The 19,723-nt window shown below is 33.0% G+C and overlaps 4 protein-coding genes across 4 annotated transcripts; 2 read left to right on the top strand and 2 right to left on the bottom strand.

Moving 5' to 3' along the window:
- Nucleotides 1-1,791: 1,791 nt before the first annotated feature.
- On the top strand, nt 1,792-7,202 carry bif (bifocal). Its single transcript, XM_008192196.3, has 4 exons — nt 1,792-3,643; nt 5,040-5,222; nt 6,586-6,715; nt 6,764-7,202. The coding sequence occupies exons 1-4, from the start codon at nt 2,126-2,128 to the stop codon at nt 6,940-6,942; spliced, it is 2,010 nt and encodes a 669-aa protein (XP_008190418.1). The 5' UTR covers nt 1,792-2,125; the 3' UTR covers nt 6,943-7,202.
- Nucleotides 7,193-8,697, bottom strand: LOC100142585 (recQ-mediated genome instability protein 1). The gene is made up of 2 exons (XM_008192197.3): nt 7,385-8,697; nt 7,193-7,327 (listed from the first exon to the last, which is right to left on the bottom strand). The coding sequence occupies exons 1-2, from the start codon at nt 8,651-8,653 to the stop codon at nt 7,229-7,231; spliced, it is 1,368 nt and encodes a 455-aa protein (XP_008190419.2). The 5' UTR covers nt 8,654-8,697; the 3' UTR covers nt 7,193-7,228.
- A 6-nt stretch (nt 8,698-8,703) lies between these two features.
- Nucleotides 8,704-11,172, bottom strand: LOC103312187 (uncharacterized protein). Its single transcript, XM_008192199.3, has 4 exons — nt 9,919-11,172; nt 9,353-9,793; nt 9,012-9,142; nt 8,704-8,954 (listed from the first exon to the last, which is right to left on the bottom strand). Exons 1-4 carry the CDS (start codon nt 11,058-11,060, stop codon nt 8,722-8,724), a joined length of 1,947 nt encoding a protein of 648 aa, XP_008190421.2. The 5' UTR covers nt 11,061-11,172; the 3' UTR covers nt 8,704-8,721.
- Nucleotides 11,173-11,360: 188 nt separating this feature from the next.
- On the top strand, nt 11,361-13,921 carry fzy (fizzy). Its single transcript, XM_964519.5, has 2 exons — nt 11,361-12,196; nt 12,963-13,921. The coding sequence occupies exons 1-2, from the start codon at nt 11,503-11,505 to the stop codon at nt 13,826-13,828; spliced, it is 1,560 nt and encodes a 519-aa protein (XP_969612.1). The 5' UTR covers nt 11,361-11,502; the 3' UTR covers nt 13,829-13,921.
- Nucleotides 13,922-19,723: the final 5,802 nt, after the last annotated feature.

Below are 19,723 nucleotides of genomic sequence, written 5' to 3'. Positions count from 1 at the left end.
TTTACACCCAGCTGTTAAGCCCAAAAAGAAAGATTAATGGAAGTCGATAAATCAACCAAAGGGATTAATCGGAAATGATGAAATTTATAAATCCCTTCAATTACTACTTATCTACAACCATTGTTCTTCAGAAATCCGTTGTTTGGTTTAATGACCAAATTGGGCTATTGATCTTACACGCTTAACTAAGCTCTGTGTTTTTATATTATACTATCATCTAGCAATTAAAAACAAAAACATTTAATGAATTATTTTACATAACAAAATAGATCACTTGTGCTCACACACAATATGATAATATGTATATACACAAAAAGCGAAGAAATGCCCACTGAAAAAATTAGTTTGGGACTGACAGATACGATGATGCATCACTTCACGTTATTTAAAAAAGAAATCTGCAAGTATAATAATTTATATTGAATGGAATGCACTTGAGCTAGATATCTGTTTCGTAAAATATTCCCATCCCGACAAACCCAACTTTATCGGTTATCACTTACCTACGAAAAATTTTATATTTTTCAAGATATACATACACTAAATTTACACGTTGCTTGTCTATTATTGCTTTCAATAAACGACCTCTTCATTTAGTGACATTATGCAAATTTAGGAGCTTTTGAAACAAACATTATAGTCTAGGTAGGTATAAAAGCTACAAGGTTTTCAACAAAGACGACATAACTAGAAAAGGTAAAGCTTGAACACGACTACTTTTTTCATCTCATTTAAAACGAGTAATTAAAAATAATAGGATGTGCTCGTTGCATTTGGAGAAATAACTTGAGTCTAATTACAGATATTGGCTAGTAAAATAATAAGTAACGATTTTAGTATCATGTTTAAAATAATCAAACACAAGCAGTAGAAACAACAAATCAATTTTATTAGATCGTTTTATGCTGATGTGGAAAAGACAAAGATTAATTATTGAGACAAATTACAAGGAATAAAAATACGATTTTACTCTAAACGCGATTAGCTTGTAAAGTGTTCGTTTCTATAGTTTACCACAAGGTGATACGAATCTATAACAAATCCCAACGAAATGAGAGTATTTGCAAGAGGGTGAGCGACCTACAAGAAGAATCGTAAAAGTAATAAAGGGAATTCGGTCGATAGTAAGACATTTTTTTGTTTTTTATGTGTGTGCCCGAATAAAAGTGGAAAAGTAGCGGCAAAAAAGGTGTCTTAAACGCCAAAAAAGCACACAAAAATGTGCACCTCATGACAAAAAATAAAAACGAGTGACCAATATGAATAGTAGAATATTATTACAAATGAGCAACAATTCAGGCTAAATGAATGAATATCTAACAAAATTCAGAAACTGTGTTTATTTTTTGTTATAACAAAAATAAAATAAATTGCACTAAAATAGGTAATAAAGCATTTATTATTTATTTATTTAAAATTATCAAAAATGAAAATATTGTTTTTACTTTAATTTTAGCGTTTTTTCAAATGCTACCAAATTTACTGCACAAATTCTAAAATGTAAATCTCTCCCGCTATATCGTAAAAATCAATTTCAAAATTCTGTAGCTGCTCGCGTCATCTGGTCAAAAGTAGCGAAACAAAGTATTGTGTTTTATTGTGTATACAGAAAAAAGCTGTCGCTAATAATTAAATTTTTGCAGCTTTTTTACGTCTGTTACATAATTGTGAGAGGCATATTAATGTTTGTTGTGATACTTGTTTATGAAAATTGATGAATGGTAATACAGGATCCTACAAGTTGTTACAAATTATTTGGTAGATGTCGCAAACTTCGAGCCATGCACAGCTTGTCACTTTCATTACGTCATTTGATATTTATCACAGTTCTTTTTAGCGTTTTTATTCCTACGTGCAGTATTGTATAATAGAAAGTAGAATTAAGTGTAAGGTGACAGTGTTAGATCTAGTCTAGTTGCTCTCCACCGTAAACAGTTCGCGTTCTGTGATAAATCGAGTAAAATACCATAAATTGTGTTCAAGTGCCGGTATAATAACTTAAAAAAACTCTTAAAAACGTTGAATCGATCGATGAAAAGCCCATATGCTGCCTGACTGACATTACAATGATTTACGATCGTCGTAGATAAGTGATTGTGATAATTTGGTGAGAAAAATTTTAAAAATGTCCTCGAACGATAACGTTCCCCAATGGAAAAAGGAGTTGATAGCGCGTCTCCGAAGCCAAAACAAGCGCACCCAGCAGCTGGTTGTCGATTCTTCCTCCTCCCATCAGCCGACGACCAGTTCGGTGCAACAACCTGACGGAGTTGGACGTGAGAGATGTGGTGGTGAAGTGACGACGAAAAACATGGTGCAACAAGAAAGGTATTGGGACGAACTTATGAGCCAAAAGTCTGATTCGGACGAAGACTTGCACTATGGCCCAGGTATTGTCAGCAAACTCAAAGAGAGGTACCTTAGTCTCGCTCAAAGAGAGAACAAAAAACAAAGACCCACAATTTTACGTAAAGCCACTTCGTTGGAGAATATTTTGGATGATGCAGTGGCTGTCAACAGTAATAATGAAACAGCAGCTAACCGTTTGTTTGAAACGAGGCTGAACGGAAGCAATGACACCAACAAGAATGCGAACAACCGGTATAGGAGCACAAAACGTGGTGGCTGCGAAATGAAGAGAGCTCGCTCTGTTGAGACAATTTCATCATCATCATCATCAACGATCGAAAAAGAAAGCAAAAGGGAATCAGTACATGAGGAAATGCTTATCACAATCAACCAGGAAGGAAATGATAAGAAATTAATCACCACACCACCTAGAGTCAATCGACCGAAAAGAATTCCTCCTCTAATGAACGAAAAAGAAAAACCACCTGTTGATGTGGTCAAGCAAGCTAAAATGATTTTCGAAAGAAGGCCCGAACAAAGAACAAGACCACCTCAACAAACCGGAGAAGTCGCCGCTAAAGTAGCCACTTACAAAAACATCATCAGAGCTGCAAAAAAACCAGCAATCAAAGTTAAACCACTTGTTATAACCAATGGAGTTAGGGTCGCTAATAAACCAAAAGAATGCGAAAAAACTAAACAAGTCATTGTATCTCCATTGGAAAAAACCTTGCCCATCAGTCCGATACCGGACGTTTCAAGAATCGATCCAAACGAAGACGCCACAAATAAAACGTCAAGTCTTTCAGAAACCCCCGATCTTATAATAACCTCTAGTCCCATTCCATCAGTAAATTCACCATCGTATCGGATCTCAGCGACTGAGAATTTCCTCAAAGAAGAAATTCGTCTTGCATCAATCAGCGATAATAGAAAAACGAGCGTAAAAAATCATCATCTTCCACTCCAGCAGAATAAAAACGTGTCGAATACTCAAACACCACCATCTCAACCGCTTAAATTGGATATCAACAACGTAGGTGAAACGAAACCAAATTTGACAATTGTTGAAATTGAAAAAAACTTAATCAATACGGCAAAAACATTAGAAAAAAGTGGTGGTGTAATTAAAAATGTTGAACAAGTGACGATTAGTAAAGTGCCAAAAGTGAAAAAACCACCACGCGAATTCGAGAATAACTCCATCGTTTTTAAGTTTACGGATAGGAAAGATGTCCCGGATTATGTACAGAATGATGGTGTTAAAAGGGTGGCCAAATTGGAGAAACCAAAGGTAAATTATTAATAATATTGTGGTATGATGCCATTGAATTTGCGATTTATTTTGAACACACAGAGTGTTTCCGGTGTTTATCGCTAATTAAACACATTTTCTAGCTGCATGAAAAAAAAAGGAGTCACTTTATGAATTCGTCAATTATTATTATCATTTATCTTATCTTAAATACGTAACAGCATAAATTAGTAATAATCTTATCAAAGGTAAAACGTAAAAATACGTTTTGGGGAAAATTGATGTTTTAAGGAAAGTAAACACAATGATTTAGTTATTGGCAATTATCTGAACCTAGATCACTTGTAGCAAGAATTGTGTTTAGAAAGTTAATGTTTCACAGTTGATTTAACTAAATGGAATGTCTTGTTTGAATAAACTGATTTATCTAGCGCTTGGATTCTTTTAAAAACCCGGTATAATACAATGTTTTTTAAATATTGTTCGTTTTTTTCTTTTTATCATATTATTTTAACTATAATGAATCAATTTCAAAGTATTTATCTGTCTTTATTTCCAATTCAGGTTAATTGTGCAAAGTAACTTTCATTTCCCAGCTGTATTTATTCCTACGCTTAAGTAATTTTTTGCTGTATAGTAAGTGAATTCATTCATGTAAAAAAACTTTACCCCTTATTTTTTCCATTTTGCAAAAAAATGGAAACAAATCGCTACGACTTTAAATTTCGTGCTGGATTTAATACGATTTTCATCTTGTGTTTGTGATAATTAGTTCCGTATGAAAATACCGCAAAGTCACATTTCTTTACTAATGACAGTTATTACGGCAGGTTGTGAGACCACTCTAAACACTTGAAGCGTCTTATTCGTACGGTAAATGTGAGTAATTAATGACAAATGAACAGACGACAAATGGAGCGATTTGGAGTGGAAATACATAAAATTTTAACTTTTAGTTAAGTAATAAAAAATTCATATCCGATTATTAGAACACAATTGTGTAACAACATCCGGTCGAATCTTTATGGCGTGTGCCTCAAAACAAAAACGGATTTTGTTATTTATACGGCGACCCTGCATTCCATCATCAATTATTATGCGGATGTGTATAATATTTGTTTTTGTTTCTAAGTATATGGTACAGTAAAGTAGGTTAATCACCTTTTATTACAAGGAAAAAATTGAAAACATTCAATAAAATAAAAAGTACCAAAAATTCGTGTTTGCTTTCACCGTTTCTTCGTAAAATTTTGACCTTTATAAGTAGCAATAACAATACGTCACGGTGGTGCTTCAGCGAAATAGACCGCAGCATCCATTATTATTGGATAATAAAATTATTTGCATTTTCTATTTTGATCATCAACTTTCCATCAAAAGTGTCGAAATTTGCAATGAAACGTTGTTTAATTTTTCATTTGTTGTGTGTTGTTAGGTGGGCGAAGGTGGTATTATTTTGCTTCCTGGTGCCTCGATTGGAGAATCGTTTACCGACGAAGATGAGGAAATTTTGAGATCTTTGGAAGGTCCACCAAGTCCCTGTGATGTCACATTTGTTAACGATAACATACTCATCGATGGAAAATCTAGTCTTAGTCAAAAAACGAAAAAAGCCAAAGTAAGTGAATGTTATTATTTTTGCATGGTTGACAATAGTTTTGATTTCATCACGTTATCAAGGTTAGTTCTTGTGTTAAAGTAAATAAACAAATTGATTGAAGACACAGTGATGATTCAATTCATGGCTATAAAATCTAGGGCGACAAAGTGGGCTAACTTTCCACCCTTAAGCCTCTATTTTATCAATTATGTATTGACTTAGGTGTTAATAAGTAGGTCGTCTGTATTCGTACTAAAAAATTACATTTCGTATTTATTGCAAACTGATTTAAATACGTTTTAAATAGAAAGTGGAAAATTGCTTATCTTTGTCCAAGTAAATTTTTACACTGCTTTTTCTTCATATAGGTAAAACTACGTTTTACAAAATAATACTACGTGTTTTTTAGTCAGTTTTACATGAGTGTATTAATTTAACTATAGTACTGATTGCATTTTTTAGTTGAAAGATGAAAAGCAGTCGTTGAATCCAAAATTTATTTTTTAATCGTAGCGATGGTGATAAGAAGTAATAATAAATTCAAGGTGAATAAGCTTATAACTTATCAAGTTATCACTTATCAGATGGAATTCAATAAAATCTGCAATTAAATTTGTTACGTTTAAAATTTGAAGAGCAAATCAGACAAGTTTTTTTTTTAATTATAATTATATTATATTTATTATTATTATTTTTTTTACTTTACTTCTTAATGTAGTATTTATAAAGTAGTTATGTTTTTGATGGAAATATTGCTAAATAACGTAAGAACTTATTCTTTCTTCCTGAAATGAAAATAACATAAAATATCTGCGGAAATACATTCCGAATCGAATTAATTGTGGTTTGAATAATTTCTTGTGTAAATGAGAATATTCGAAAAATTGCTACAACATAACGGAGGTATCTTTATTGCAAGCAGTATCGTTTGCTATTAATTATCTGTAACGGCTTTTGGCGGTTTTTTAATTAACAAATGAAAAATATGTAGTGTATGAGAATTTTCAAGGCTACAAACTGACATCAGTTCAACCTTTAATAATTGTATAAAACATTTAAGTAATTATTCGTCCAAAAAAAAGACATATGGTCCCGTTTTATAACGTTCCACTTTTTAATAGTGTATCTAAAGTTTTGAATAGATTGTAGGTTATCGCACTAAATTTGTTACGTGTATGGCATTAATTTACAACAATTAAAATTAATACATATAATAAAGAAGTTGAAACCATACAGTTACGCTTTTCTTTTCATCGCAATTAACGTAATAATCAAATGTACAAGAGAGGGGTCACGAAATGGCACGAATAAAGTGAGTGTCAAGTTTTATTAACTATCGTATTTACCGCACATGAGTGATTGAAATGCAATTAAATTTTAGATGAAGATATCGTTCGTGGAGGAAGGACCGGAGATTTACGAATATCCGTCAGAGTCCTCTTTGCTCATAGATGACGTTCCGACGTCTCCACCAAGTGCACAAATGCGTCATTCAGTTCCTTCTCTCGCAGGTGAATAAATGATGAAATTTTTTGTGTTTTTTTTTAAATGTTGTTTAGGTACATCATCACTGGCAAATTACACGCCGAAAAGTACCGAAGAGTTTCAACCGGGAGTAACACGAAGTGTTCAAATCGTGTCGACTAAACACGAAAATACCGACACCGAACCGACTTTACAACAAATCGAAAAACCAATTTTATTTAGTGCCGGGGCCAATTCTGATATACTTTTCTAATTCCATTCCAACGGACCATAAATAATTTGTAATCGATTTTTACATTTTAAACGTTAATTTTAGTTTAACTAAGGTATGTATTACTACTGTGGTAAGTTTGATTGAATTCATTCCACTTTAAATTTGTTCGAAATTCTGTGATTCAAAACAGTGTGAGTTTTTGTAAATTTTGTTGTAACTGCTTTGTAAACATTTATTTAAATTGTATCGTCGAGTGTATTACTGTTTTCTTTTGCAAAATATACACAAATTTGAATAAAGTATTGATTTTATTTGAAAACAACAATTATGAGATTTTCGTGACAAGAGGTGTGCGATTCTTTTCCAACTGAACGCTCATTACGTCATCAAGTTCGAGTAATTTATTTTTGACTTGAATAACCACCTGAAAATTATTAATTATTATTATTCAAATGTTTTTATTAATATGGTTATATCATACTTTCATCACTTTTTCAACAGCTGCATCGTCTGGACTCGTGATACTATTTTTCAAACTTGAGAATTCACTAGGAGAACATTGGGCAAAATTTGCAATAACATCGCTGTGTAAGCGCACCTTTAGCGTTCCAGAAGCATCTTCAACTTCAATAACCAATTTGTACTCATTTTCGGCAAATGTCAATTTTTCAATGACCGATTTGAATTTTGCTTTTATTTTATGGGTCGTATTATTTTCTCGGTTTTCTGAAAGTTTCGAAATTGGGATTGGTTCAGAGTTGGTGTTAAAAATCGCATCAACTTGATCCAAATGAGCGTCGATATCTAAAGATGCAAACACATCATCATCATCATCGTTTCTTTCGTCTACTTTTTGTTTAATTTGACAGTTTTCTTGATTCAATTCGGCTTCTACCTCCATCATTATGTCAATCTCTTTAGCCATTTCATCATCTTCAAGTTTTTTCGCAACATTATTTTTATAATCAGTTTTAGGTAAAGCAAAAATATCTTCATCCTCATTCAAATTTCTCTTTTTCGCAACATTTTTTGGCAAAGTAACATTAGACACGTAGCCCTCATTGGTCTCTTCCCCCCTTTCCACACACAATATTTTTTCTTCAATTGCCTTTGGAGTAGGATTCTCTGGCAATTTTAAAAATCGTGCCAAAACATTTTCAGCAGCATGACTGACTGAAAGTTCTTCAACATCACCCCCCAGAATTTTAACATTCTTCGTTTCTAACATCAAATACCCCCTTCTTATCATCACAGGGCCCACGATTCGCACTTTAGTGCCTGGAGAGAGATTTAAACTTAGACAATTGATTGGTTTGTATTCCATTGCTTCAATTTCCTGAATACCGTCTGTTAGTGTCATTTGAAGAAGTCTTTTGCCTGTTCCCGCAACATCAGCATCTTGTTGCGTGCCACGAGTTAGAACATTACTGTTTCGGATTTTTTGTAATTGCCACAGTTTGGGCTTTGAAATATCGACAAGTTGCATCATTTGTAAGCAAAAACTACCGTTCAACGTAAAATTCTGTTTGCTTGAAAGGTTGGAAGGTAAGATAGTTATTGGGGCGTCGCGTAAGTCGAGAACTAGCCATTGTTCGTATACTTTTGATCGAAGGTCTTCAAACGTATAATGGCGCCCTAAAACTTCCTCTCTACACCAATTAACACAACTTTTGAGCCATTCATCAGACAAATGCAGTTGAATAGACGTGAAAAATGCTTTTACATTTGCAATCTCTCGATTTATTGACATTTTTAGGTTAGGCTTGTTGACAAGTTAGGTTAGGTTAGGGAAAAAAAGCGCCAAGTTTTATTTGATTTTTATTTTTTAGCAGAAATTCGGGAGCGTTTTGGTATTTGTCCGAAAGACATTAAAACGCCTTCGATTACATAAGGTATAGGTCCAGTCACTTCATCCGGTGTCATGTGTATTGAAGGAGGTAAAGCAGCTCCTCCACCCATTACTAAATGGCTCACTTTATCCAAAATTTGCAATTTTTCTGATGTTAGTAACACCAAAAAATTGTTAATTACGTCCACTCCTCGAATAATACCTGCGAAAAACAAAACAATGACACTGAGATAAGTATGCAAAAATAATTACTACATACCCCATCCCAGGCATTCAAAAATGGGCATTTCAGCGACTTGTTTACATAACGCAACAAAACATGCATTTACAGCCGCTGGAGGTATTTCATTTCCGTTCAAATCAGTAATGCTTACATCATTTAAACTTATTCTGAAATGAATTGTTTTAATAATACAAGGTGTGTTAATATAATCCTCATCTAGTCGTTCTAGACAAATTAAACAGTACATGTCAAAACTGTCAATTGTAAAATTTACAAATTGTTAATTAAATTACATTGAAAAGTTTCAGTAAAGCGACATTTCTGATTTTACATGAGAAATTCATAGGCGACTAGGTGAAGATTCTTTAAATACAAACCTGCATAGTGGAGCGTTTGTTTTAAAAACTGAATCAGAGTTAATCATCTCGCGTATATAAGCCAAGATAGTCATTTCTCTTAATTGTCTTGGTTCAGCAGTCCAACCATCATTTTCATCACACTTTGATTCAATTTGATGTAAATTATAATGAAGATTTTTCAAATTTGAAACAAACAATTGTGCTTTTTCCGCTACAATATCCGTTTCTAAAACACTCTTATAATTTTTCTTTGAATCGCGACTAGAGATTTGTAAAATATCTGTTGGTTGAACATGAATGATTACGGCTGAAAGTATATTAAGTCCCATGCCATGTGTATAGCCCATGTAATTTACTAGAGTCGGAATTTCCTCGAAATGTTTTTCTAACAACAACTCCTTAATACTAGCGATGTATTTGTCAGGCTCATAGGCAATATTTATATTTGAAAGAATCGACCTAATGAAAAAAAAAACGAATTATTATTTACTATACTTATATAAAACAAAAAAATTGAAACTTAGTTAATTGACTCGACGTGAAATTTCAACGCATTCTTAACCACGATTTTATTGTTACATTACCTTTGTGCTTTTTGCAAATGCGTGTAATTGACTCCGAAAACAGGTTCCGTAATTTCAATAACTGAAACACAACCTGGAACAGTGAACTCGGCCTGGCCTGGATCTAAATCAATCACTCTGATTTTTTTAAATTTCATTAAAAGCCTGTTTAATGCATAACGCAAAAAAGTTGTTTTTCCCACTCCTTTTCCACCACAAATCATCATTTTCGTATGCGGCGTTATTGTATCAACAATTTTCTCCCAACTCTTATCGGTTTTAATTAAATTCCAACTGCCTTCTTGTGGATGAAACGTAATTCGTGGTAAATGGTCGTTTTCGTCACACCTTTGAAGAATTTGTTGAGAAATGTGTTTCTCGATAAATGAAATATTTGAATCATTGAGCTGTTTGCAAAGGACTACCGCACAATGTTGTGTTAATTTAATCGTTGAAATTTTCAAATTGAGTAAATAATTAGGTGCAGGCACATCTGATTCGGTTACATTTTTCAAAAAGAGAAGTGCACTGCCTCGAGGTGAATAGATTTTCGCTTCTCCACTGTTTTTATCCATTATGTGCCCTAAAATTTCAACTTGGCCATGTAAAACGGAAAGTAAACAAAGGCCATGGATGTACACAATTTCGTTTTTGTCCAATACAACAACAATTCCATCACTTGTGTAACAATATTGAACGTTTTTACCGAACTCATTTTCAAGCCTTGGCTGCGATACTTTGTGTTTTTTTTCGTTTTTTTCGACACGGTTTGAATCCACCGACACAATTACTGAACTTTCATCTAATACACTTTCATCTTTAAATTCGTCAACAACCGAATTATGCAATTCGTCTTCCTCTTCATCTGATACAGTCTTAAAACTATATTCACTTAAAGTCGGAGCTTCAGCATTAAATAATTCATTTTCAATAGCTTCGTCTATTTCAGATTTTGATGGTTTTAGATCCAAACTCATAGTAAATTTAAACGAATCAGATAATTTAACACAAGATACGTTGTTTTCATCACTCGATGAATCAAAAGTAGCTTCTTTGAACAAATGACTTTTCGTGGCATTTGAACATTTCCATTTCTTCTCTTTTCGACAACTTTTTGACTTTCTTTTACGCCCAACTTGATTATTTGACTGCCTTTTGTCCATTTTTAGTTAATGCTTAAGAAATCAAGTTGTATTTCATTCACTTAATATAACAACCAGTATTTTTTTAACCTATAAAAACGTGTATCAATTTGACAGATGGTAACAACAGGGCAGCCAACAGTTGTTTCTGCATTTGGGGGATCATTACGATTATTTATTTATTAAATTTTATATAAAAATGTCATTGTGTCGTGTATTATAGGGAAGCAAGTCATTTTTAGATTTTTTTTTCAAGACCTTAAATACGCGTATTGTTCCAAAAACTAGTAATATTTCGTGTTTTTGTAGTGGCACCTCAGTTATTCGTTTCAAATTTCAAAAGAAATGTAACGGTTTTCAGTTTTCTGGCAGACGTTGACTGTGAAACAGTATTTGTTCGTTTAAAGCTATTTTTTGTGTTTGAACTTGTGCTTTCCTTGTGTGTCGTTCGGTTTAGTGCAGAATGTCGCAATTTAAATTCGTGACGGAAATGAATAATTTGGTGACAATGGATGGTCCATTAACTAAGGGTCCTCCACCCCGCTGGCAACGAAAAGGCCAAGAAAATTACCAGTCAAGTAATAATCTCAGTCTTAACTCGTCAAAGCAAAAATCGTTTTCAACATCAATAACGAAAACGCCAACTAAAAGCGAGGTAAAATCGAAAAAAACTCCAACAAAAACACCAAACAAGAACCGATCAAACGGTTCGAAAACTCCAACACCGAACAAAACCGCCTCCAAAACGCCTGTAGCTGATCGTTTTATACCAGTCAGGAGCATGAGTAATTTTGATTTGGCTCATTACAAACTCAGCCAAAATGAAGATACGTCCGATAGTCCCACGCAGAAAGAATTGCAAAAAGCAATGTTTGAAAACTTGCATGGGGCCAATATCGATTCCCAGAAGATTCTTTCGTACACAAATAAGCCTCCGACAGCTCCAGCCGGTTTTCAAAACCCCATGCGCGTCATTTATACACAAACTAAGACTCCCGCATCGGTTAAAAGCAACAATCGTTATATTCCACAAGCTCCAGATCGAATTTTAGATGCTCCGGATATTGTTGATGATTATTATTTGAATCTGATGGACTGGAGCGCCGGAAATGTTCTAGCTGTGGCTCTGGGGGCTCACGTTTATTTATGGAATGCTGGTAAGTTGAGAGTAAGAAAAAACTATGTTTTTATTTTTATAATAATTTGTTGATTTGGTTAAAAAAAAACAAAAATACATATAATATAATAATTGAAAAATTATAATTTTGTTCACAAAAGCCGTAGATACTTACTAACCACTGCATCACATCTATAAAACTATTTGATACATTCGGGGCGTTTCAGAAATGAGCTCTAAACTTTTTTTACTACAAACTTATTATGTTTTTTAAATGGAACACGCATTTTTATTATTAAATATTTTTGAGTAATCAGGAGAGACACTTAATTGTTAATGTTTTTAGAACGACAATTTAAAAGTTTTTTAGATGCAAAAATAACACATAGAACGGCTTTTGTAAAAAATAATATTTTTTGATTATTTAAATGAAGGTATATATACAATATACAGCGTGTCTTAGAATTGGCGAATTTCGAGTTTGGAGAGTTGTAGCGAATCAATTCATTAGTTTAAATGTAGAAACAAAATAAAGATTCGGAACTTTCCCACATAGATACATTGATTTTAAGGTGCACTTCAGGTGCACTTTTAATTGCAGTTTCTTCAAATGCAGGCAAAAAATTTCATTGTTTATTGCTATTTATATGGTGTAGCTGATTGTGAAAAATAATATAATGTAAAAGAATTATTTTGGAAAAAAAATCGTAATTTTTTTTTCTTAAAAATAAATTTTTTTTTTAATAGTTTTTATTTAAAACAAAGCAAGTTAAATAGTAAAGTTAAGTATGTGATTTTGAAATCAGGAACCGGTAACATTGAAGATCTTCTGGAATTGCAAGGCAACGATTACGTTTGTTCTTTGGCCTGGATTCAAGACGGTGACCATTTGGCTGTTGGTACAACAAATGGAACAGTAGAGTTATGGGACTGTGGACGCGCTAAACGTCTTCGAGTAATGGATGGTCATTCAGCACGTGTTGGTTCACTCTCTTGGAATTCGTATGTATTGACAAGTGGATGTCGTAGCGGCCAAATAATTCACCACGATGTGCGTCAACGTGAACATATCATTACGACACTTTCTGGGCATACACAAGAAGTGTGTGGTTTGAAATGGTCACCAGATGGCCGCTATCTAGCCAGTGGAGGCAACGACAACGTCTTGAATATCTGGCAAAGTCAGACTGGAAGCCATCACACCAATAATCAGCCGCTTCATATTTTTACAGCTCATCAAGCTGCTGTTAAAGCATTGGCTTGGTGTCCTTGGCAAGGGCATGTTCTGGCTAGTGGTGGTGGTACAGCAGATCGTCATATTAGGTTTTGGAATTGCAACATTGGCTCGTGTATTAATTCAGTTGACACGAAATCGCAAGTTTGTGCTCTTTTGTGGAGTTGTAATTATAAGGAAATCATTTCGGGACATGGTTTTGCTAATAATGAATTGATTATATGGAAGTACCCAGCTATGACTAAAGTAGCCGAATTGACCGGACATACTGCAAGGGTATTACATTTAGTAATGTCGCCTGATGGCAGTACTGTGCTGTCAGCAGGTGCTGATGAGACACTAAGACTATGGAAATGCTTTGTTAAGAACTCTACAAAGACCAAGACTGGAGTGCAGACTCTTGAAAAACCGAGCATTCTGAAGCAATGTATCAGATAATTCATTATTAATAATAAATTATTCTTTTACCATGTTTTTATTATTCTAACTCTTGTGTTTGTTTTTGTTTAATAAATACTACAATTTGTATGATGCCCTTTTTTTATTATTATTATATTAAAAATACGAGCACTTAATTATAAGTTGACACCACAAAGTGATGGGAAAAAGGTCTAATTTGGAAAGGTCAGGCCAGGTCAGGTCAGGTCAGGTCAGGTCAAACATCAAAAAATCGAACATATGAACTTTTTGTGGACTTTTAACAACTTTTGTGGGTTGTTAAGACATGTAGAAGTCCATAAAAATTTACTGGAGTGAGTTTAAAAAAAAAAATTTTTTTTCACCTCTGAAGTTAAGTGTATTATTACTCAGGAAATTTTAGCAAAAAAATTGAAAATTTTAAATCTCGTGAAAAATTGGTATAATACAGAAAATGAGCCGCTGAATTCAATGGAACAAACCGCATTGCTCTACGACTTTTAGTTTTCGAGTTATGAATTTTTTTAATGAATAAAATTTTTCACTATGACAAATGGCTACCCTAAATTTAGGCAAAAATTTTTAAATTTTTAATTGTTGTGAAAAATTGATATATTATGTAAAATGAGCCGTAGAATTCAACCGAACAAACCGCATTGCTCTACGACTTTTAGTTTTTTTTTTATGAATTTTTTTAGTGAAAAACTTTGATCGCCTCTGTAGCCGGAACCGTTGCCCGGAGCGGCTCCGGGTTTGGTCGAAAAAATAGTTAAAATTAAGCGCTATCAGATGTTTTTTTGTTCGTTGCTCTAAGTCTTACAGTTTCCGAGAAAAACGCAAAAAAAGGTTTCCATTTTCACTTTTTTTCAATTTTCAACCGCCAATTACGGCGAAACTATTAGAGTTATCGAGAAACGGAAAAATGGAGGACAACCGGAATAAAAAACTCTACAAAATGGCATAGGACTCAAGGCGATATCTCGCAAAAAATTTTTCAATTTTCAAACGCCGATTACGGCCAAACTAAAAGAGCTAGGAGAAAATGCTTTTTTAGATTGAAAAGAGCACATCAAAATCTATAAGATAGAATCGGTTTTATTTGATTTAGAGACACTTTAAAAATTGACCGATTTTAAGGGGGGGGTGTTAACTTTTTTTTAATTTTTTTTATTTTCTCATTTTTGGCTAAACTATTCGAAAAAGTGGAACTATTTTGATCCATTCCTATGCAAAATGATCCGGGGAATCGATTGGCATCGAGAAAATTGCCAAATTCCCAATAGTTTTTTAGTTATGAATTTTTTAAAATTTTACCAATTTTTGCATTTGTCTCCAATTTGCTCGAAAACTATTAGTCGGAGAATAATAATTTTTTTTGAAAAAGATAGATAATTTAAAGAGCTTTCCAACGATAATACACTTCATAGGGTTATCTCTGATAGTTCCGGAGCTATTGCTTGACAAAAGTTCCGGGTACCCAAAATCGACAAAAATTGCGACGAAAATTGAAAAATCAAACTTCTAAAAATCGAACATATGGACTTTTTGTGGACTTTTAACAACTTTTGTGGGTTGTTAAGACATGTAGAAGTCCATAAAAATTTACTGGAGTGAGTTTAAAAAAAAAAATTTTTTTTCACCTCTTTGAAGTTAAGTGTATTATTACTCAGGAAATTTTAGCAAAAAAATTGAAAATTTTAAATCTCGTGAAAAGTTGGTATAATACAGAAAATGAGCCGCTGAATTCAATGGAACAAACCGCATTGCTCTACGACTTTTAGTTTTCGAGTTATGAATTTTTTTAATGAATAAAATTTTTCACTATGACAAATGGCTACCCTAAATTTAGGCAAAAATTTTTAAATTTTTAATTGTTGTGAAAAATTGATATATTATGTAAAATGAGCCGTAGAATTCAACCGAACAAACCGCATTGCTCTACGACTTTTAGTTTTTTTTTTATGAATTTTTTTAGTGAAAAACTTTGATCGCCTCTGTAGCCGGAACCGTTGCCCGGAGCGGCTCCGGGTTTGGTCGAAAAAATAGATAAAATTAAGCGCTATCAGATGTTTTTTTGTTCGTTGCTCTAAGTCTTACAGTTTCCGAGAAAAACGCAAAAAAAGGTTTCCATTTTCACTTTTTTTCAATTTTCAACCGCCAATTACGGCGAAACTATTAGAGTTATCGAGAAACGGAAAAATGGAGGACAACCGGAATAAAAAACTCTACAAAATGGCATAGGACTCAAGGCGATATCTCGCAAAAAATTTTTCAATTTTCAAACGCCGATTACGGCCAAACTAAAAGAGCTAGGAGAAAATGCTTTTTTAGATTGGAAAGAGCACATCAAAATCTATAAGATAGAATCGGTTTTATTTGATTTAGAGACACTTTAAAAATTGACCGATTTTAAGGGGGGGGTGTTAACTTTTTTTTAATTTTTTTTATTTTCTCATTTTTGGCTAAACTATTCGAAAAAGTGGAACTATTTTGATCCATTCCCATGCAAAATGATCCGGGGAATCGATTGGCATCGAGAAAATTGCCAAATTCCCAATAGTTTTTTAGTTATGAATTTTTTAAAATTTTATCAATTTTTGCATTTGTCTCCAATTTGCTCGAAAACTATTAGTCGGAGAACAATAATTTTTTTTGAAAAAGATAGATAATTTAAAGAGCTTTCCAACGATAATACACTTCATAGGGTTATCTCTGATAGTTCCGGAGCTATTGCTTGACAAAAGTTCCGGGTACCCAAAATCGACAAAAACTGCGACGAAAATTGAAAAATCAAACTTCTAAAAATCGAACATATGGACTTTTTGTGGACTTTTAACAACTTTTGTGGGTTGTTAAGACATGTAGAAGTCCATAAAAATTTACTGGAGTGAGTTTAAAAAAAAATAATTTTTTTTCACCTCTTTGAAGTTAAGTGTATTATTATTACTCAGGAAATTTTAGCAAAAAAATTGAAAATTTTAAATCTCGTGAAAAGTTGGTATAATACAGAAAATGAGCCGCTGAATTCAATGGAACAAACCGCATTGCTCTACGACTTTTAGTTTTCGAGTTATGAATTTTTTTAATGAATAAAATTTTTCACTATGACAAATGGCTACCCTAAATTTAGGCAAAAATTTTTAAATTTTTAATTGTTGTGAAAAATTGATATATTATGTAAAATGAGCCGTAGAATTCAACCGAACAAACCGCATTGCTCTACGACTTTTAGTTTTTTTTTTATAAATTTTTTTAGTGAAAAACTTTGATCGCCTCTGTAGCCGGAACCGTTGCCCGGAGCGGCTCCGGGTTTGGTCGAAAAAATAGATAAAATTAAGCGCTATCAGATGTTTTTTTGTTCGTTGCTCTAAGTCTTACAGTTTCCGAGAAAAACGCAAAAAAAGGTTTCCATTTTCACTTTTTTTCAATTTTCAACCGCCAATTACGGCGAAACTATTAGAGTTATCGAGAAACGGAAAAATGGAGGACAACCGGAATAAAAAACTCTACAAAATGGCATAGGACTCAAGGCGATATCTCGCAAAAAATTTTTCAATTTTCAAACGCCGATTACGGCCAAACTAAAAGAGCTAGGAGAAAATGCTTTTTTAGATTGGAAAGAGCACATCAAAATCTATAAGATAGAGTCGGTTTTATTTGATTTAGAGACACTTTAAAAATTGACCGATTTTAAGGGGGGGGTGTTAACTTTTTTTTAATTTTTTTTATTTTCTCATTTTTGGCTAAACTATTCGAAAAAGTGGAACTATTTTGATCCATCCCTATGCAAAATGATCCGGGGAATCGATTGGCATCGAGAAAATTGCCAAATTCCCAATAGTTTTTTAGTTATGAATTTTTTAAAATTTTACCAATTTTTGCATTTGTCTCCAATTTGCTCGAAAACTATTAGTCGGAGAACAATAATTTTTTTTGAAAAAGATAGATAATTTAAAGAGCTTTCCAACGATAATACACTTCATAGGGTTATCTCTGATAGTTCCGGAGCTATTGCTTGACAAAAGTTCCGGGTACCCAAAATCGACAAAAACTGCGACGAAAATTGAAAAATCAAACTTCTAAAAATCGAACATATGGACTTTTTGTGGACTTTTAACAACTTTTGTGGGTTGTTAAGACATGTAGAAGTCCATAAAAATTTACTGGAGTGAGTTTAAAAAAAAAAAAATTTTTCACCTCTTTGAAGTTAAGTGTATTATTACTCAGGAAATTTTAGCAAAAAAATTGAAAATTTTAAATCTCGTGAAAAGTTGGTATAATACAGAAAATGAGCCGCTGAATTCAATGGAACAAACCGCATTGCTCTACGACTTTTAGTTTTCGAGTTATGAATTTTTTTAATGAATAAAATTTTTCACTATGACAAATGGCTACCCTAAATTTAGGCAAAAATTTTTAAATTTTTAATTGTTGTGAAAAATTGATATATTATGTAAAATGAGCCGTAGAATTCAACCGAACAAACCGCATTGCTCTACGACTTTTAGTTTTTTTTTTATGAATTTTTTTAGTGAAAAACTTTGATCGCCTCTGTAGCCGGAACCGTTGCCCGGAGCGGCTCCGGGTTTGGTCGAAAAAATAGATAAAATTAAGCGCTATCAGATGTTTTTTTGTTCGTTGCTCTAAGTCTTACAGTTTCCGAGAAAAACGCAAAAAAAGGTTTCCATTTTCACTTTTTTTCAATTTTCAATCGCCAATTACGGCGAAACTATTAGAGTTATCGAGAAACGGAAAAATGGAGGACAACCGGAATAAAAAACTCTACAAAATGGCATAGGACTCAAGGCGATATCTCGCAAAAAATTTTTCAATTTTCAAACGCCGATTACGGCCAAACTAAAAGAGCTAGGAGAAAATGCTTTTTTAGATTGGAAAGAGCACATCAAAATCTATAAGATAGAATCGGTTTTATTTGATTTAGAGACACTTTAAAAATTGACCGATTTTAAGGGGGGGGTGTTAACTTTTTTTTAATTTTTTTTATTTTCTCATTTTTGGCTAAACTATTCGAAAAAGTGGAACTATTTTGATCCATCCCTATGCAAAATGATCCGGGGAATCGATTGGCATCGAGAAAATTGCCAAATTCCCAATAGTTTTTTAGTTATGAATTTTTTAAAATTTTACCAATTTTTGCATTTGTCTCCAATTTGCTCGAAAACTATTAGTCGGAGAACAATAATTTTTTTTGAAAAAGATAGATAATTTAAAGAGCTTTCCAACGATAATACACTTCATAGGGTTATCTCTGATAGTTCCGGAGCTATTGCTTGACAAAAGTTCCGGGTACCCAAAATCGACAAAAACTGCGACGAAAATTGAAAAATCAAACTTCTAAAAATCGAACATATGGACTTTTTGTGGACTTTTAACAACTTTTGTGGGTTGTTAAGACATGTAGAAGTCCATAAAAATTTACTGGAGTGAGTTTAAAAAAAAAAAAATTTTTCACCTCTTTGAAGTTAAGTGTATTATTACTCAGGAAATTTTAGCAAAAAAATTGAAAATTTTAAATCTCGTGAAAAGTTGGTATAATACAGAAAATGAGCCGCTGAATTCAATGGAACAAACCGCATTGCTCTACGACTTTTAGTTTTCGAGTTATGAATTTTTTTAATGAATAAAATTTTTCACTATGACAAATGGCTACCCTAAATTTAGGCAAAAATTTTTAAATTTTTAATTGTTGTGAAAAATTGATATATTATGTAAAATGAGCCGTAGAATTCAACCGAACAAACCGCATTGCTCTACGACTTTTAGTTTTTTTTTTATGAATTTTTTTAGTGAAAAACTTTGATCGCCTCTGTAGCCGGAACCGTTGCCCGGAGCGGCTCCGGGTTTGGTCGAAAAAATAGATAAAATTAAGCGCTATCAGATGTTTTTTTGTTCGTT

This window comes from Tribolium castaneum, chromosome 4, assembly GCF_031307605.1.
Source record: "Tribolium castaneum strain GA2 chromosome 4, icTriCast1.1, whole genome shotgun sequence".
NCBI classification, from domain to species: Eukaryota; Metazoa; Arthropoda; class Insecta; order Coleoptera; family Tenebrionidae; genus Tribolium; species Tribolium castaneum.
This window is presented reverse-complemented; position numbering and strand designations above follow the sequence as displayed.